Genomic DNA, 19,539 nt, shown 5'->3' with positions numbered 1-19,539 from the left:
TCTTCAACTCAAAATTTGAAATGATTCTTCCAGGGTACACCAGGTGCACAAAGAGGGAGGCGATCATTGTTTTAATCCCAGTGTCAGAAGTTAATAGTCTTTATTTTTGAGAAACCGGTACAGATATGACCTGATTATCTCTCCCTAAGATGTGGAGACGCTTATTCAGTGCAACACATTTATCTGTCTCTTAAGGACCAGATATTTCAGACTTCTGCCGAGTGCTGGCACATTGCTTCTACACTTTGAGGAAGCAGGCTGAGAGTCTTTCTTTTTTCATTCTAACATTGATTATTTAAGTGACAATTAATAGCATCACATTAATTTATTTGATACTCAGCTATTCCAGGGCTACACATCAGTAAATCAGTTTGATGGTCTGCAAAGTGTTGCTTAATCACTAGAAACAAACTAATAATCTATTTTGTTTTCCTTCATTAGGAAAGTGTGACTGATATTGAGCGTCTGTTTTCATCTTTGGATTACAACAATATTTCAAGAGTGAAAAAGTGAGTGACATGGGAACTAACCCAAAGAGGACAGTGACAGTCCAGATGGTCCCTCAGCTGGCTGTGCTGGACACACTGGGCAACAACGAGCCGAATGCCAACTGGTCCAAAGAACCCAACCTCAAAGTTGCTCCTGTCTGTCCAAAAGCCATGCCCACCTCTCCAGACCACAAAACGGATAACAAATCTCTGTCTTCTTCTCCAGCTAACACCAACCCGGAAACCCAAACAACAGTCTTCCTCGGAGCGGAACCTTTGAGCAGCACTGTGTGTGAAAAACCAGAACCAAAGAGTGGAAACTGCGTGACAACTGGGGATCAACAGATGCCAGAACTGTCTCCAACAGGTCAAGGTTCCGGCAGGGCGGGAGATACGCAGAGGGATTCTAATGCTAATATGAAAACGTTAAAAGAGGAACATTTCAAAGCCGATGTGTCTTCTGCTGTTTCTGCAACGAAGGGCGACGTGCAGAGCAAAGACCGCAGAATAAAAGATCAAAGTGCGACGGAGGAGTGTGCACAGCTGACATCCTCCGGTGCGGAGGACAGTAAAGAACGCGCGTCTCCAAATAACAGAAATCTCAACAGTGCCTGTGAATTAAGGCAGACGGCATCCAAGCCACAGCTTGACAGTAAAGGGAGTTCTTCAGCTTGTAAAAACAAGGACAGTTCTCCACTGCGGGATCATAGACAAAGCTCTGCCCATCTGCAAGACATAACCGCGGCTACCGCCGCGGCTCCAGTTACCGCCAATGCACCTCCATCTGACAGCAAAAAGGAAGAGGGCGGGCTTATGCAGAAGAATCCTAATTCAACACATCGAGAGAAGGACTTGCCAGCCTTAAAGCAATCACAAGTCTCTTCAGATGAGCGTCAGCCAGTGTCCTTGCAGGCGGACTCCTCCACTCTGCCCCAGGCGCCACGAAGCATGGCGGCCCACGGGCAGGCGGTTGAAGGTGCCACAGCTGCCTGTGAAGGGCAGCAGCGCCGCGATCTCCACAGGGAGGCTTCGACGATGACCTTATCTCCGTCATCCACCCCAGTCAAGCAGTGCCGTGATATGGCGGTTCAGGCGGTTGCTAATACATGCAGTAAAGCCGTGTCCACGAGCCCAAGTCTGCTGCCCCATGCTGTGACCCGCAGGACAAGTGGCGGCGCAGTCCTGGTGGAGGAGATGCAGAGCCTGGCTATAGTTTGCCAGGTGGACAAGGGTGTGGGATTACATCAGGTGGATGTAGGCACTCTATCCGCCTCCTCTGATCCAAGGTCGGAGAGAATTACTGTTGAGGCAGAGATGTGCCCCAACATAAATGTGGCTTTCCATTCAGAAAACCTTTCCCAACAGCAAGACAAAGGGTTAGGAGCCAAACCTAAAGACGCCGGGTCAGCCCTCTGCAACACACGGCCAGTTTATCAAATCAATATTGAACACGGCAACCACAAGGAGCATGGAGAGACGGGTGACTCCCAAAATAAATCAGGACTTCAGGTATCTTCACTGAAAACAGCCGCTGCTGAAGCTCCCTGTCTCAAACCAGGAGCATCCCCGAAGACTAGCGCCGAGCCTCAATCTGCTGTGAGAAGCGATGCTGAAATGTCTCCAGCTGCCGTTACAACCAAGAACAAACGGGCTCTTCCAGCAGCGACAGCGAAAAAGTCAGATCTAACCAAAAATAAAGCTGAAAGTTCTGTGAAAAAGTCTCGAGGAAAAGTCCTCACGAAAGAGACAAAGTCTGGCAAAGCAAAGATAGAACCGGAGCGGAAGGATGAAGAGGATGACCAGTTGGGGACGGAGAAAGGGAAAAACGTCCACGACGTGCTCTGGGATGAACAAGGGATGACTTGGGAGGTCTACGGCGCTTCTGTTGACCCTGAATCTCTTGGTTTCGCCATACAGAGCCACCTGCAGTGCAAAATCAAGGAGCAAGAGCGGAAACTGTTCGCCCGCACATCCATCAGGAAGTCAGTTTCCGGAGTTGACTCGCCACAACGTGGCAGGAAGAACAAAAGGAGGCAACAGAACATTTTCAGGTCGATGCTGCAGAATGCCAGACGGCCCAGCTGCTGCGTGCGTCCCCCTCCCTCCTCCGTCCTCGAGTAGCACAGCTCGGAGGTGGCCGATGTCAGACTCCTCCCCTTTCCTACAGGTCGCTATGCTTGTCCTCCCCTCGTCATGATTGCTTTGCCAAGTGAAACGTTATAATGGGGGCGATGACCCCTGTGAGTAAGTGCTCCTGAAGTGTTATAGCATAAAGAGTCCATCTATTTGTGATGTTTGTGATCAAAGAAGGTGGGAGATGGTAAAACAATGTGAACAACGCAAGGCATGTTTTCTAGAAATGGAAATAAAATGAGGGACAAGATTTTCATTGAATAAAAAGGCAATATCAGTGTATCGCATGTATCTTAGTTCCGATGGCCTAAATGAAGGGCAAATCCTCCCGGTAATAACCACTGATTACTGGGTAGACATATTACTACTGTCAGAATATCTGTGCATATACATTAAACCAACATCTCATTGCACTGGGTGTACTTGTCATATGTTTACGAGATGTTTTTGGAGCCCTATATTTCCTTTTGTGCACATGTATGTTAATGATTTATGATGTTCAAAAAGGGACTGCATGCATTCATGCACTGTTAAATTGCTGTTCTTCCATTAAAATGACAAAACATTCTAAGTTGCACTTTACACACTCTTCATTTCCGATCCCTTGGGGTGCTCCTTCGGGCAGGTTGGACTGCTAAAGTTAATTTATTGACTTATACATAAGAGCAGAAGCATTGGTGGAGCGAAGATTGTGATGTTTGTGCGTGTAAGCAGAGCGCCATGTCAAGGGATGTGAGAGCAGCAGGTGATCTCAGCGCGGATGCAAGGCAGACTGCAGCCCAGTGAAGGTACAATAGGCTGTAGACGGCGCTGGATGAATTGGTGTCAGGCTTAATGAGACAGATTCTGAGCTCTAACGAGGGCATGAAGTCTGTTCTGAGGCTTCCAACTCCATCTCTGTGATACAGATCAAAGTTCGCATGTGGGCCGCAACAGGAATGTTTAATCATCCGTGGATGTTTTCATTAATCTGCCAAATATAATTCGTTAGAAAAATGCAGTTTCTGTACTGAACAGATGACATCAGTTCAGTTCAGCTGAATAAACCCTTCAGTAAGTTTTGTGTCTGTTGGGAATGGCTATGTGATACTTAAGGGTCTATTCAGCTGGAGCTCAGACTGGATTCATTTATTAATTTAACCTATAACTTGGTTTTAGGATCTAATGTTTGAAAATTACTGTGAAAAGTATTTCGCCTTTCTGATCATTCTTATTATATGCATTTAAAAATGTTTCAAGCTGATTGACATCTCATGTTAGATGGAGATTTTTGTAACATCATCTTGTAATGTAATATACTGTGATTATTAATAGGAAATCAGTCTGCAGAATAGCGAGAGTAACTGCAGCTTTCAGCCCTCGACGCACCACTGAGCGTTTTTCAACGGAATCTCAACGTGTGATCTGGTGCGAGTCCGCTTTAATTCAAGTTTCCAGGTTAATTGTGGAGCCCCTCTAAGTTCTGCCATATTATTTTGCTTTAACAAAAACTCTTCACACACAGAGGACTATACCTAAGATGGCGAACGTTCCATTTCGGTGTGAATTTACGCGCCCCGGCTGGTGTAACACTGATTTCAGGCGACGGCTGTTATTGTCTTAACAAGCGTGTCGCTTCCTGTTCATCTCAGGATGAAGAGCGGGCGGGGGGGGGGGGGGGAAGAGAGAGCGCTCTATCTTCGTAATGTCTGTGCTGTGGGATGTCAAAACCTATAAAACAGGGCAGACTGATGCAACTAATGCTAATGCATTTTCTTTGATCCAGTGGAAGCAGAGGATGCAGCTATTATAGGAAAAAGAATCTGTTGCCCATGACCTCTTAACACACTCATTATTCCCATATGTATTTAAGACAGGTCTCTCTCTGCAGTGCTGAAAGGTGTGTGAGCATCAAATTCATCCTCAGATAGAATAACGCGAGTCTCTTCTTTTCCGGTTTAGGTCTAAGATTCTTTTTTTATATACTTGGATACACCGGCTTTGAGATTGATCCTTCCACCCTTGCTTTAATTAGCTGTGTTTTAATTTTTAATAATTCCCCTTCCCATTGTGTCATTATGCCTTCTTCCCATTTGGAAGTGGAGATTAGATCCGGCCATGGGCACAGAGGGAGATTTATTCCAATGACAAGGAACATGGAGCTGGCAAAGGCATCTGGACAAATGCCACCCACTGCTAGAGGAGAGCATTAAACCCGCTTTCAACATTCACTTCACTGGCTTGACTCCCTCCTTGGATGTTTTGATTATCGCATGCCTCATTGGTGTATTTCTCTATTGAAGTATTATATATATTTTAACCTGCACCGTTCAAGTATTTGTAATATGTTTGAATTTGGCCTTTGACCCTTGAACCCCCTCTGAATTTCCCCTTCAGGGACTAATAAAAGAATATCTTATCTCATCTTGTTGCAACCACAGTGTTCCCACCATCTCTACTGTCAGAAGTAACGGTTAATAAAACTGTTGTTCATTATTGCAAACAAATCTTAAAAATGCCTGTCAGTTTCAGAATTATCTCCTTTTATTTTTTGCTCTGCTGTGGAGACTTTATGCTAAGCTATCATTACTGTAGCTGCTGGCTACTGTGATGTATTTACCCTGGAAAGATATGACACCATTCATTATATTACCCTCTTATTACCCTTCTCCATCTGAGGCACTGCAGATCATTACAGCCTACTGAGGACATTCATTTACGCAAATGAGTTATAAATATATGGAACCGGATCCATACTGCAGGTTGCAGTCACCGTAACTCCAACAGGAATATATATTAGTTCTGCTAGGGATGAGCATTGGAGCAATTCATATTTGGTGATGAAAGAAACTGTCATCCAGAACTCATTAATGCATTTTTAGGTCTGTGTTGCTGCTGTTGCAGAGAAAAGAGAAGCTTAGGCTATGATTATTAGGATCATTGTTGGCACTGCTGCTTTTTAAAGTGCAGCATTGCGCCTTATCAGTTCACAGCTAATGCTGTAAGGAGGAATTGCACAATATAACTGCTGCAACTTAGCTTTGAAGTGTAGAATCACGTCTCCATTTGATATTGTTTCTGTTATTATAATGCTGGCTGTTAGATAGCCATCTTTTAAATATGACAGCAACAGTACAACTTTAAAACCCAGCTTGAAGGCAGAATAATAATCACTCATGCATTCCCAGTCCAAAAGGAAACTGATGGGCTGTGTCAGCGCGTGTCGCTCTGTAATAGCATCCCCGGACTCTGGGGTGAATTCAGAGCCACGGCAAAAACGTCTTAGCTGTGATTGAAAACTAACGGATAAGTTGCTGGCCTGGTTGTGGGGATTTGAGATATCCTTGCACTGTCCCAGTTAGCTTTACAGGCACAGTCGCCTCAGCTCAGAGAAGCCCTGATAGAGGCTGGACAGAAGCCATTAGGATTATCTAGACCGTCCTCAGCATCAAGTCCATCCTCTCTGAGATCATTAGACGTGCTTCTATCACGGGTGTGACTGTTAATTACTGTTTACAGATCATATTCTGAGATTGCAAAGTGATTAATTCAGGAGTTGCTGATGATCACAGTGTCATTGTGTTCTATAAAACGCAGACTTCAAAAGCACTCCACTGTGTACTGGTGGAAGTTTTAAATGATTCAATTTCCAGCTATATCTGTGTGGTTTGTTGGCATCATTTCTCCTCTTCTAAGTGCCTCATTCCCCAAACTCCATTCTCCATGTCTTCCTGCTCTTATTCACCCCTCATTCTCTTTGAGCATATCATAGCAAAGCAGCAAGGTGATTAAAGCTTTTCCACTTGGCCACATATCTATCATTAAATAGTCGCTATTGCTCTCCTTCCTTCTTCCTCCTTATATTGTATTATCCAGATAGCAGTGAGGCTTGTCCTACTGATGGCTGTGCCGTTCCCAGTGGAATATGTGACCTACATTTGTTTGTGGTGCATCGTTGAGGCTGCAAAAGCGTTCCGTTATTGAGCACTTCCAGTTTTCTGCAGAATGCACCTTTTCTTTCATCAGACGTTCAAAGTTTGTGCCTCGATACCTTTTCTGATCGTTCATATGTCTTTCATTTCGCTCTGTTTTCTCTTTCATGCATTTGTGGATCCAGAATTTCAGCGTTTCTGCAGCCTGTTGCTGTTACGTTACATCTTACATGACATTGTAGAAAAAAAGGTCACCTTCATTTGCTCATTAAGCGACTGCTTTATTATGGCTGACAGATGTGCCCATAAATCATAGGTCCCCTGGTGGAGCGTTAAAATCCAGAGCAAGCTGATAAAGGTGAAATACTGAGAAAAAAACGATAGAAGAGGCACAACCAGGAATACCCTGCAGCTGTCGACCAGGTGTCAGAGTCCTTTCCTCCCATTGAGGAAAGGTGGAGCGCACGTCGCCATGGCGTTGGGTTCTTCTTCCCGTATCTGTAAAAGTTCTTTCCTGGTGTTCCAGGTTCCGCCCCAGAGTTCAGAAGCATGCATGCATTAGACTAGATTTTTTTATCAGCTTATCAGTGATTCACAAGGCATTTTAAATCACACCAAAGTGCAATAAAATACCATAAAACTATCAAAGGTGCCGTATAAATAAACTTTACTCACCTTCTTACTTTTAAAATATAAAAGCCGGGTGCCTGTGTGACACGTGACAGAAGCTCAGTTCCCCTGAATATTCTGATGTAATCTGATTAAGACACCATCGCTATTTATTAACCATTTTCTATGTTTTATGGTTCTGTCTGCAACCCTCTCTTGATTCCGTGCTGATAAGAACGAGGGAGCTCAAGGTTCATCTTTCCTCTCAAAGCTTAAATGGTCTCTGAATCTCCTTGTGTTAGCAGCAGGATTGCGAATTGTTGCATGTGGCCCGGTTCGGCGCCTCTTCACCACTGAAATGGATTCGGAGAAGGATAACCGCCGGTCCAGGGGTTTGAGCACCTTGGAAAAGTGCCTGATAATTCTCTTTGTGGCCATGACGGGGACCTGCATCGGCTTTGTAGTCGTCTACTTCACTGAAAAAGGCAACTCTTCGCCTCATGTGGAAGGTGAGTGTGAATGCTTCAAAAATGATTGTTAATTCATTATCTTTTATTTTAATGCCAACAAATATCCAGGATACAGTACCTTAAATATTCTGCTGTCATTCACTCTCTTCTTGTCTGCAGCACATTAACTCCCATCAATAAATTAATAGTCAAAACACAAATATGGCAAATATTATAGAAGACATTTCACAGAAGAAACATACAGTCCTTATCCTAGTGAACCTTTCGGCAGCTGTGGTGAAATAGTACAAGAAGGTGACAGTGAAGAATGTTGACAGAAAATCTAAAGTGAGAGTTTCCCGAGGCAACACTGGCAGAGCAATGGGGGAAAGCCGACTGTCAAATTGGACCCGTAGTCTCCATTCGTAAATGAGAACTACAAAAGGTGATTCCTCTTAGGTTGACTGGGAGGCAGATAATGAAGTGAGATTTTAACTTCATGGGAAAATAGACACTGTAAACTGAATACAAAGTTTGTATTGTATTTTATTGTTTGCTGCGTGTTTATGTTTAGTTCAGTGGTTTGAATTATCGGACCATGGAGGGGTGGATGATATGTAATTTTTTTTACCATTCTTTTGCAGCAGGAGAATCAGGGTGCGGTGGTCCTCAGCAGCTCTCCGGGGAGTCGGGCACCTTCACCAGCTGGAACTATCCAAATAGCTACGACAATGGCAAGAGCTGCACCTGGCACATCACCGTGGAGCCTGACAAGGTGACTGGGATCGGGATTGTTGAAGAATGAGTGACGCTTACTGTTGTAGCAACGCAACTTAATCGGAAGCATTTTAATTATCTTCTTGATCAGTGTGTGTCATGAAGAAATGGAAGTGAAATATTAATATGAAGGTTTACTTTATATGCTCCTATGACTCAGAGTTCATACTTTAAAAAAACTATTCCCCTCGTGCTCCTGTTTCAGACAGAGACGTAGATTTAGCGTGTGGTGACTGATCCTTTTGTGAAGCCACTGCGGGGGGGTGACTTATGTGAGGCCGAGCAGCGGCGCACAGCTGGGATGAATACGACGGCGGTATCTTGGACAGATGGCAGCCTTGTCTCCTTCGTTCTCCTCGGCTCTCCTCCAGCACCCACAGGAGGAGGAAGCACTTTATTCCTATTAGCACGGCGGCCTCCTTGCTTTTGCCTGAGCAGAGGCTGCGTTTCTTTTGCCTCTTTACGTCTTCATAATTTGCTGTCTATTTTCAAATAAACGAGCCCGCCTTGCCTCCCCTGTCTCTCCCGTATCAGCTCTTCAAACTGAAATCAACAGAGAGATGAAACTCGTCTACCGTGTTGCAGGTCATCCATCTGTGGTTTGAAGATTTTGCGCTGGAGGACAACAAACTCTGCACAGGAGACGCCGTCACACTGCGAGACCCGCTGGGAATCATCGGTATATATCCAGTCTCATTTGGTGGTCGTTTTTGTGTCTTGGCCATGAGTTTCTGCTGTGACTGTGGACTTTCATTCAATGCGGAGGAACTGGCTGCGTCACTTGCTGAATACGTTGTGTTTTATTTATAGGGAAATATTGTGGCTACGTCAAACCGAGGCCGTCTGTTTCACTGACAAACCGCCTGACCGTCTACTTCGACAGCAACGACATGAAAACTGACCAAGGCTTCAAGGCTCATTACAAAGCCGTGGATCCGGAACGCGCATCAGGTCCGGAGATGAGTGGAACCCGGGTTACAAAAGACAATTACCTAATCAATGACTCAGAAAGTAATGTTGGAATGAGTACTGCTTAAAGGGGGGGAGGGGAGCGTAATGGGGTGCGTGCAGGTGGCAGTGTATTAAGGTATCTTTGAGTCGTCTGTGGAGCTGAAGTGCCCTCCCTCCCATCCATGCTGATAGAAATAGCCGAAGCCGGTGGCTTTCTCCAAGGTGACCGAGGAGATTTGATGACCCCCGGCTTCCCGGGACAGAAGTACCCGAACGGAGCGTTATACCAGGTACAGGCACACAAACAAGGACGCCGGATCTTCTTGATGATGTTAGGCTATAGAACAGTGTCCTGTGCATTTAATTCACCAATAACATTCATTGCTATGCATTAACCGTTTGGACCTATACATCACTGAGGATCCTGCATGCCTATAAGATGATTATCACCCGACCCAAGAGCTGCCTTTAAACCTTTTTAGCTCTGTGCAGCTTTCGGTTCGTGGTTTTGGTCTTGGAGGTACTAGGTGAACTGTTTCGGGTCCCTCTCCTGCTCGGCGGACGGTTTGTTCCTGCACTCGTGCGTGCCGTCATCATGATCTCACCTGGCTGTGCTTTAGCTTCATGCATTGTCACCTGTCCAAACATGAAGCAGAATTGATTCCTCAAAGTGTGACATGAAGAGTTATTATCTGTTATAAACGCCCTGTCAAAAGCACTACTCCTTAAGAACCAGCTGCATATGACGAAAGCAGTCTGTGCATGTACAAATAAAAGGTGTGTGTGTGTGCTTGTACCTTATTTCTGTGCTGGATCAGTGGCGCATCACGGTGCCTGAAGGCGAGAGGGTTCGGCTGACATTTACTTCCTTTGACCTGGTCCCTGAGGTCTGTGGAGACTTTGTTCAGGTCTATGACGGCGACACGGCCGGCTCTTCTTCAGTAGGTGAGCTCGGCATTTGCACGTTCCCTGCATGCAGACGGGAATCCAGGAGGGAATGAATTCCCTTTAGAAATAAAAAATAAATAGTATTTCTATGAACGAGGCTTTGAATTATTCCAGTGTATTTTCCCGCATCAGCAAAGTGGAATGTTGGGATTTCATAATAGACTGTGGACCTTGTGCAACATTAGCAATGCAAACTAAGTGGTTTCATGAATGAGAAACGAGCTCAATTAGAAGCTGTGTAACGGACAGACATTCTGGAAACGAAGTCTGTCTGGAGAGACTTCATTGTTAAACCAGCATTGATTAGTAATTTGGGGATAGTGCTGTTTGTAAGCGTCTGATATTGTTATTGTACTCTTTTCAAATAATCCATCAAAGGTAAATTTTGCGGAGGGAAGATGCCGAAGCCATTGGAGTCCAGTGGGAACACAATTGTGGTCCGTTTCAGATCGGACAGCACGTTGACTTCTAACGGATTCAAAGCCACTTTCACCAAGTCGAGTTTGCCACCTGTTGTTGTTCCAACCGCAGCACCCACCCCGATTCAGACCCCTGCCCCTACGTCTCCCGGTGAGCACTGTTCTTTCTCATCTTGGGCACAAACTCGAGCTTGTTTCAAATTACTTTAAAAGCCAACATACTCTTCATCGTGTGTTTCTATCAATACATCTGATATGTTTGATCACAACCAGTCAAGCATCTCTGCAGTTAACATGTTGTCTATTGCATTTTATTTTACCGGTCTTCAGAGACTTTTTTCTTTCATCAGACTGTACTTAATGCTTTGATGCTGTTTTTTAAGATAATGAGCCTTGAATATTTTTTTTTTTTAAACTTTGCTGTCTCTGCTCTCATTGGGCAGGAAGTGGCGGTACGGTAATCGTCACTGGACGAAAAGGAGTGATCAAATCCGTGGGATTCCCCAATTCTTATCCTGCCAATTTAACCAGCTCTTGGAAGATCTCAGTAGCCAAGGGGTTCCTGGTTAAACTGCAGATCACTGACATGGCAATCACAACAGAGACTGGACAGTGCGAAGAGGACAAACTGATCATCTCAGACAGCTACAGCACGCTTGGTGAGCCCTAGCAGCACCAGAATGAATTAAAATTCATTAACATCCCATGATTTGTATAACTGTGTACCCCCCCCCCCCCCCCATCCCTGGCTCTACCTCCTCTATTTACACCCACGTTTTCCTTCCTCTCCCTCATCCTCAGGCACCCACTGTGGCTACACCATCCCTCCCACGGTGGTTAGTGGCGGTGAGACAATATTTGTCACCTTTCAGTCCGACAGCCGCCTCACAGATCGAGGATTTTCTGCCAGATGGGAGGCCGTGTACCCCGAGGATATCACAGGTAACAAGGACATACACACACAAAAACACCCACGCACACCCGCACGGGGACACACTCACACCTGCTGAAACAGCACAAAACCTTATTTAGACTAGGCACGAAACATATCGGTCCTCTGTCACACATACAAAGTCACGGCAAAGGCCATTGAAAAATCACTTTTACTTTTCATGGTTGATGTATAAAGATACCAAGAACAATTTACAACCGCTTGATCCAGATCACCGTGTGGACGGTGTAAATCAAATTAGCATGGGAATGAGCTGCTTGGCGGAGGTCTGCGCTCTCCGGGTGATTTTCTATTTTTTTTATGTACAGTATTTATCTGCACAATGTACTACTTTGTTCTGCAGCTGTGTTGCCCTCGGGATAAATACATTTCTATCTCTGAAATCTAATAAGTAACACTAATAAAAAGTTCTTAATCCTTTAACTTGTCCTAAGTACAGTATAGTTTCAGTAAATTTAATTAGTTACTTTTTACTATTGCCCACAATATTCCTCTGAACTTAATGTTCCAAAAACTGCTCATCAGCACAAACTAATTGAGTTAAAAATTGAGGAAATGGTGGAGCATCTGCTTCCGCTTTATCTTGATCAGACTGTCTATATGTATTTCTGAACAATCTCTATTTTTACATGGAGATACTGCAGCTTGGCTGCATTTATCTAATTGCTATCTTCTATCTCATGTGGTTTCTCAATCGCTGCCTCTTCCCGTTTCAGAAATCCAAGGCTGTGGCTTTTCTTCCACAGAGGAAACAGGGGTCATCAAGTCCGACAGCTGGCCTATGAGCTACAAGGCTAACGCTGCGTGCATGTGGAGCATTGCTCTACCGCCTTGGAAAAAAATCACATTGAATTTCACCCACTTTGACCTAGAACCCAGAGACATGGCGTTTAAATGCCCCGATAGCTTAACGGCGTATGACATCAACGGTATGACTGATACGCTCATTAGAAAGTACGGTAAGTTTGTTGACTCATGGCAGAGATTCGTATTATTATCCAAAGTGAGACGCAAATGAGTAAACTGTACCACTTTATTTATTTCAGGTCCTTACTGTGGGACGATGAAGCCTCCTGTCATTAAGACAAGAGGAAGGAGGCTGATGATTCGCTTCAAGACAGACTTGTTCATCGAGGGCAAAGGGTTCAGAGCCTACTGGACAACGGACTCCAGTCTCCCTGCTCCCACTGAGCCCCCCGCCAAGCCAAACCCCTGGGACGACATACCCATAGGTGGGGTCTCTGTCTGCATTGCAATGCTAAGTCCATTTAAAGCTGCGCTAGTAGATCGGATTGACCTATAATGCTTCATTTGAAAGCAGTTCAGCATCCAAACCAGGCCTGCCTTACAATCATTTGATTCATGCCCCTCCGCCCCCCCCCCCCCCCCCCTTTGCGAGGCTCCCCTCTCCCATGTTCTTGCTGCACAGAGATGTGCAGTTATAGACAAGGTGTTTCACTTTCCTTCCCTACTATCTGATCTGCATTCCTCACCATGCAGCGATCAGCCCCGGCGGGGTGGGGATGGGGGGGGCTCCTGCCAAGCCAACAGCTCAAATGGTTTTTTTTAGTTTCATACATAGACATTGCTGCTTCTGGTAAAAAAATAAATAAATTGCACCCATGCTCTGACCAGAAATGTCCTCTGTTGGATGGAAGGAAGGAATGACAGAGTGAGCAAAGAAGGGAGAGAATGCACCATTTAGTGTGCTTGGGTGACCAAAATACATTTATATTTGTACTGATTCATTGATGTCAGGGAGTTTTGACTGGAAATAATGGCTTTACTCATCCAGTTCAGGATGTATTAGTTGTTTTCTGCAGGACAGTATCATGTTTATGAAGATACACTGAATTTTTACTGTAGCCAGGGGAATCCAGCGAGAAAATAATTTAAACAAGACAAGCACGCAGTAGAGAGCAGAAATCTGCAAAAGCCCAGCAGTCCCTTTTTATTGAAAAAGCCCAATCCGTGTTCCAGTTAACCAAAGCAAGCTATCCATATGAGAATTGATTCTGCTGTGTGATATTTGGCCTGTAACTGAAATTTCAGCCAATCAACATAATGATCGAGTGTGGAAGGAAAATCATTTTACACGATGAATGCAAAGTTAGGAGAAAAATAATTTTAAAAAATAGTTATTTTGCTGACAAACAAATGCATCTAAAATACATAAAACTCATCGGAGGAGGCAAAAATCAGAACACAGCCAGCCTGTGATTGAAAACCTTCCCTGCAACACGAGGGTTTATCTGTTAGTTGCAGATGTGTACTGTATATTCAGGTTTGTTGACATGCAAACAATCCACAAACGAGTCCATACGTGCACAGGCAACAGCACATGTGATTGATCACAATGCTTTTTCTGCTATATTGTCGTTGTTTTAGACTGGCCGACATGCGGAACACCAGCCATTCCTCCTGTTGTTACTTCACGCATTGTGAACGGAGAGAGCGCCAAGCCACACTCCTGGCCCTGGCAAGTGTCCATGCAGGTGAGCAACCATTGCATGTCTCTTGGGGTTAGGGTTCATTTACATACTGCAGGGGCATATGCTCTGAAATTCTATGTATTCAATTATACTAGTATAAAATATACGGTGCGTGTCCCTTGCAGGTTTGGCCACCCAGTTATCCAGAGCCCACGTTTCTCCATACTTGCGGGGGAACTCTGATCCATAAGAACTGGGTGCTTACAGCAGCGCACTGCTTCATGAGGTTAAAGCCTATGTTATTCATTTGTTTAAACGTAGAAGGCAGTCATTGGGTGTGTGTGTGTGTGTGTGTGTGTGTGTGTGTGCGCCTTTACCTCCTCAGGTTTATTATAGTGCAAGAGCGATCCCTGGCTCAAAGTGCTTTTTTGGATGGAAATGGCTTGCAGAAACAGTGACGGGCCCAAGTAGTTTTGGTGTTCCCATTATACCCTGTTCACACCAGTGTCCTGTCAGTTTCAGGGATGCGGTTGCAGCGACCTTTCAACTAATTATAAATGCAACAGTTTGCTCCCAATCGAACAGAGTCCTCTTGGCACAGTGTGAAAGGACCCTAAGGTATGCCGACTGAGACGTGGTTATTTATTCACCTGCTGATGCCTTACCCAGATACGCCGATGAGCTGCGACGTTGGCGCATGTGCCTGGGCAAACACAACCTGACTTACACGGAGCCGAGCGAGCGCTGCCTCAACGTGGCTGGTATCTATCGCCACGAGGGATTCAAGTATCCCACAGTGCCCACCGTGGAGTTCGACATCGCCCTGGTCCAGTTGGATGGAGACGTGGAACCGAGCCCAGAGATCTCATTCGCCTGCCTTCCGTCCAAGGAGGAAGTGCTTCCTGGTGGCAGGAAGTGCTACGCCACCGGCTGGGGAGATGAGACCGGTAATCTATATTCAGTAACACACATATATTAAACGTATACAATGCACCCACCTACCAGTAGCACACCTTTGTCCCCTACATACGGTATTTGTTGCTATAATGTACCTTGCTCGCCTTCTGCTGGACATAATATGCAGATGCGTCCGGTGTTGATGAACAGTTTCTAGATTTTTCTAAACTGTCTTTCATGCGCCAGGGAATTCAACGAATGCTAAAGTTGCCGAGGCCCTTAATCAGGTTGCCCTTCCTGTTGTGCCATATGAAACCTGCAAGAGGATGGATTACTGGTGGTTCCAGGTCAAGACTTCTATGATCTGTTGCGGTTACACCCTTCCTGATGAGCTCAAGTCTGTCTGCCAGGTAAAAGAGACCCCCCCCCCCCCTAACACCGTACTAACGTGCACGGCGTTCAATAATGTGATGATGATTTCTCACATGCTGATTCCTGACTTTCACAGGGGGATTCAGGAGGTCCTCTGGTGTGTCAGGATGCTCCTGGTAGTCTCTGGGAGGTTCACGGTATAACCAGCTTCGGCCCTATTGGATGCATTATGAATAAGAAACCCTCCGTGTTCACGCGCTCCTCTGCTTACCTCCCCTGGATTGAAAATGCCATCCGCAAGAGCCTCTACAATGAGCACAGTATGAATCCAGCCGGTCTAAACGGACCCATTTTTGCTCCAAAACTAAACTATGCTTCAGAGAATTTCTTGCCCGCTTTTCACCCTCTGTCCTTCTCTGTCCCGCGTAGCATCTGGATGTGGCGGGGCAAAGGACTTGACTGGCACAGAAGGAAATGTGTCGTCTATGGGTTACCCCGGCAGCTACAGCAACAATGCCAAATGCCAGTGGAATATCCATGTGCCCGCTGGCAAACTAGTCCATCTCCATTTCCACAGCTTCTCCCTGGAGGAGACTCAGCTATGCTTGAATGACAAAGTCAGTCTCACCGACAGGATAGGGAGTCTAGGTATGTTAACAACTGCCTTTTAATAACCCCCCCCCCCTCAAACGCTGGAGCAGTTCTAATGTGTGAGTGACATGACTGCAGTAAACTTCAAAACTCACCTGGGCGACATTCACACTACGTAGGACAGGTGTGTTTGTAATAAGGAATATCACATTTGAGAAGATCTGAAGTAAAGAAAAAATAATAATTCTTAAACCAACAAGCACAAGTTGGACAAATAAAAACAAATCTTCCTCTCAAGTTTTAATTAGTTTTGAAAGTTAGTCAAGGGGATTAAATAAGTAATTAAAGATTTAGTTAAAGGACATTGAAAACATACTTCCAGGTGAAGTTCGCTTCACGCCTTCTCTGTCCAATGAAATCTCTTGCCTCTCAACCTTGAATTTTTACAACAAAAAGTTTGGAATAAAGATGTGCTGAATATATATTAGACGTGCTGTTTATAAGATGGAAAAGCCATCCAGCTGCTTGTGTTCATTTCTGCTCAGGCACACACTGCAGTCATTTGCCCCCTAAAGACCTGGTGAGCGATGGAAACACGCTCCATGTCAGGTTCTCGTCCAATGGCTTGGTGGTGGACACCGGCTTCATGGCCACGTGGAGGGCAGCGGACCCTGCGGAGGGTAAGACTGGAGCAAACGGGGAACGTTCATCATTCACATCCTGGCATGGTATCTCACGGTGCTTTCGTCTTCACACCCAGCTCCTTGTGGAGGGAGCTTCAGCAGCGATCAGGGCGAGATCGCCTCTCCTCACTGGCCCAGCGACTACCGAGCCCAGGCTGTGTGTACGTGGCGCATCGCCATTCCTTCTGCAAAATCCATCGATGTCGTCTTCACTCACTTTGAGCTGCAAGCTACAAATGTGCTTGGAGGCTGTGTGGACTATGTGGAGATCTTTGATGGAACATTCATGGCGTCACTGGGTAGGTTGTGATGCATTACATCCTGGATTTCAGAGTATTTCCCAATTACCAATTTACAACGCAATTGGGGAAAAAAACTCTCTCGTTGTTTTTTTGCAGGACGGTTTTGCGGCTTTGCTCTTCCACCCGACACTCACCTGTCCACCAACTCAGTTGTCATTCGCTTCCTGAGTAACTCGGACAATCAGCAGCGAGGATTTCGTGGTTACTGGCGTTCCGATGCCGGCGTTGTTCCGACTTTACCTCCTCCACCTCCTAATCCATGGGATAACATCACAATCGGTGAAAGCACTCTTTACAAAAGTCGTAGCAGCTCTGTGATCTAAAAAAAAAAAAGCAAAAACAAAAACTTTACTTGTCTCACTCCTGTCACATGACAGAAGATCAAGCGTCCAAAAATGAGCTGGAACCACCCGATTTCTGTTATTTAAGTTATACCCGTACAAATACAGGTTGAATCACTGTTGGCAGATGGGGGGCTTATTGATAGATCATTTCCGTTGATGTTTTCTCCCCTCCCAGACTGGCCGGTAAATTGCGGAACACCTGCAACGGCACCCAGTAATGCCACCACAAGGGTTGTTAACGGGGTAGAGGCAACCCCCCACTCTTGGCCCTGGCAAGTCTCCATGCAGGTACAAGCCGACGCCTGTTTCTCTTTGTGCCTGTTGAAAATAGTATTTTATTTTTTAGCAAAGTCATTTCTCTTCCCCAGTATTCACCAATCCCTGTCATACCTCACACGCATGTTTGTGGGGGTTCTCTGATTCACAAGGAATGGATTCTCACCGCCGCTCACTGCTTCGAGGCGTAAGATGAAAACACAGAAAGTGAACGACAGAATAACGCTCATGTCTGCGGCCCGTTTCGATCTCACTGCAGTGCTTCAGGCTGTTACCTGCTTTCCTATAGGTATACGAATAAATCCTCCATGTGGCGCATGTGTTTGGGGAAGCACCACATGAATTCCTCCGTGGACGTTCCCTCAGCTGAGGAATGCTACAGAGTGGACGGCATCATCCTCCACGAGAGATTCGTCTACGAGGCGGATCGCGCTGACTTCAGCAATGACATAGCCCTGGTGCATCTGGCGGAGCCCGTCAATATGACGTGGGCCATCGGCCCCATCTGTCTGCCCAAACCCGGGGCCTTGCTTCCTGCCGGGATGCCTTGCTTCGTCACCGGATGGGGAGACGAGAAAGGTGCGTTTTTGTCTTCCTTTGAACTATTCCGGAGAAAAGTTGAGTTCAGTGGGGTGGAAATGCGTGCGACGATATAAACTTGTACTTTTCCATGTATTTTAGGTAATCCTAGCCCCGTAGCGTCTAAGAAGTTAAATCAAGCAGCCCTTCCTGTTATCGACTTCAAGACCTGCAGCAAACCTGCTTACTGGTGGGACAGCGTCAGGCCGTCCATGATCTGTGCCGGCTACGAGTCTCCAGATGAGCTCAAGTCAGCCTGCCAGGTGAGTTTAATATGTCTAATATGCCTTGGTGCATCGTAGACAAGAGCGGCACCATTCGGTAGCTTTGAGGACGTGTTACATAAGTGTTCTGGCCTCCTATGATCGGGGTTCTCTTATGTAACACCCGTGTAAACATTTTGTTTGTGATCATTCAGCCTTGACAGCGAGATTCTGTCCAGTTCTCAGGCCTAATTCGACAAAGAGAAGACAGGACCATTACTTGATTGCCAGAATGTGCAAGCATGCCTGTAGAAAGAATGAGTTTCATAATGGCACAGAAGCCAGTTGCCTCTCTCATGACAGATTTGTAAGATTTTCCATAAAGGTTTACCTTCATAGATTCCAGGACAGACTGGTATTTGCATTTTCCACATTACGGTGATGTCTTCCACAGGGTGACTCTGGGGGTCCTTTTGCATGCTCGATTCCTGCCTCCACGCCTTGGGAGGTGCACGGCATTGTCAGCTTTGTGCCTCGAGGTTGCATCAGAGATAAGAAGCCTTCTGTATTCACCCGCGTCTCCGCCTTCAGCACCTGGATCAGCAACAACATCAAGAAGTTTATATATGAAAGTGGCAAAACCAAATAATCTACTGCTCTACTTTCGGCTTATCCCGTGACGGGTTGCCACAGCAAATCAATGTTCTCCACCTCACTCTCCTATCACAGAGCACACCTCATACTTTCCCCCACCTGTTCCAGCCCACCTGCACACGATTCTTCACTTCCTTTCCACATTCTCCATCACTGCAGTGTTGCCCCGAGTTACCTGAAGTCCTCTACCTTCTTTACGATTTGGCAAAACCAAATAATCCCTATATCTTAAAATAAAGATTTAAACAGTGTTTATTGTTATTAATTTCTTTTTTTTCTCATTCTCGTACAGAAAAAAAAATCATTGCAGCTTTTTTAGTTAGTGCTCAGAATCAGGTTTATCTCTCTGATTATTGTTTAATGTTTTATGTTAACCTATACATCTGAACTCAGAAGATGTATTCAATACTAAATATTTAATATTTAGAGTGAGCGAGTTAAAGAAACGATCGCAACAAAGGCCTTGCAATAAAACTTGTAGTTGTTGAAATGGGTTGAAAGTTTTGATTTTACATCCCGTTATTCTATTAAACTCTTTATCGCAACAAAATCTAAAAATTTTTTATGAT

General features: G+C 45.3%; 2 protein-coding genes across 2 annotated transcripts; both read left to right on the top strand.

The window, feature by feature from the left end:
• Positions 1-518: 518 nt before the first annotated feature.
• Positions 519-2,609, top strand: LOC137914534 (G protein-regulated inducer of neurite outgrowth 3-like). The gene has a single exon (XM_068758075.1). The coding sequence runs from the start codon at positions 519-521 to the stop codon at positions 2,607-2,609; it is 2,091 nt and encodes a 696-aa protein (XP_068614176.1).
• Positions 2,610-7,499: 4,890 nt separating this feature from the next.
• LOC137914533 (ovochymase-2-like) lies at positions 7,500-18,965 on the top strand. The gene is made up of 23 exons (XM_068758074.1): positions 7,500-7,650; positions 8,235-8,365; positions 8,953-9,046; positions 9,178-9,318; positions 9,511-9,608; positions 10,137-10,263; positions 10,645-10,836; positions 11,129-11,344; positions 11,487-11,627; positions 12,354-12,596; positions 12,684-12,869; positions 14,026-14,132; positions 14,255-14,355; positions 14,739-15,016; positions 15,213-15,376; positions 15,475-15,658; positions 15,768-15,986; positions 16,475-16,633; positions 16,690-16,911; positions 17,011-17,193; positions 17,901-18,113; positions 18,216-18,376; positions 18,771-18,965. The coding sequence occupies exons 1-23, from the start codon at positions 7,500-7,502 to the stop codon at positions 18,963-18,965; spliced, it is 3,906 nt and encodes a 1,301-aa protein (XP_068614175.1).
• Positions 18,966-19,539: the final 574 nt, after the last annotated feature.

The sequence above is a fragment of the Brachionichthys hirsutus genome, unplaced genomic scaffold, assembly GCF_040956055.1.
Source record: "Brachionichthys hirsutus isolate HB-005 unplaced genomic scaffold, CSIRO-AGI_Bhir_v1 contig_254, whole genome shotgun sequence".
Lineage (NCBI taxonomy): Eukaryota > Metazoa > Chordata > Actinopteri > Lophiiformes > Brachionichthyidae > Brachionichthys > Brachionichthys hirsutus.
Note: the sequence above shows the minus strand (reverse complement) of the source record. Positions and strands in the feature narration are given on the sequence as shown.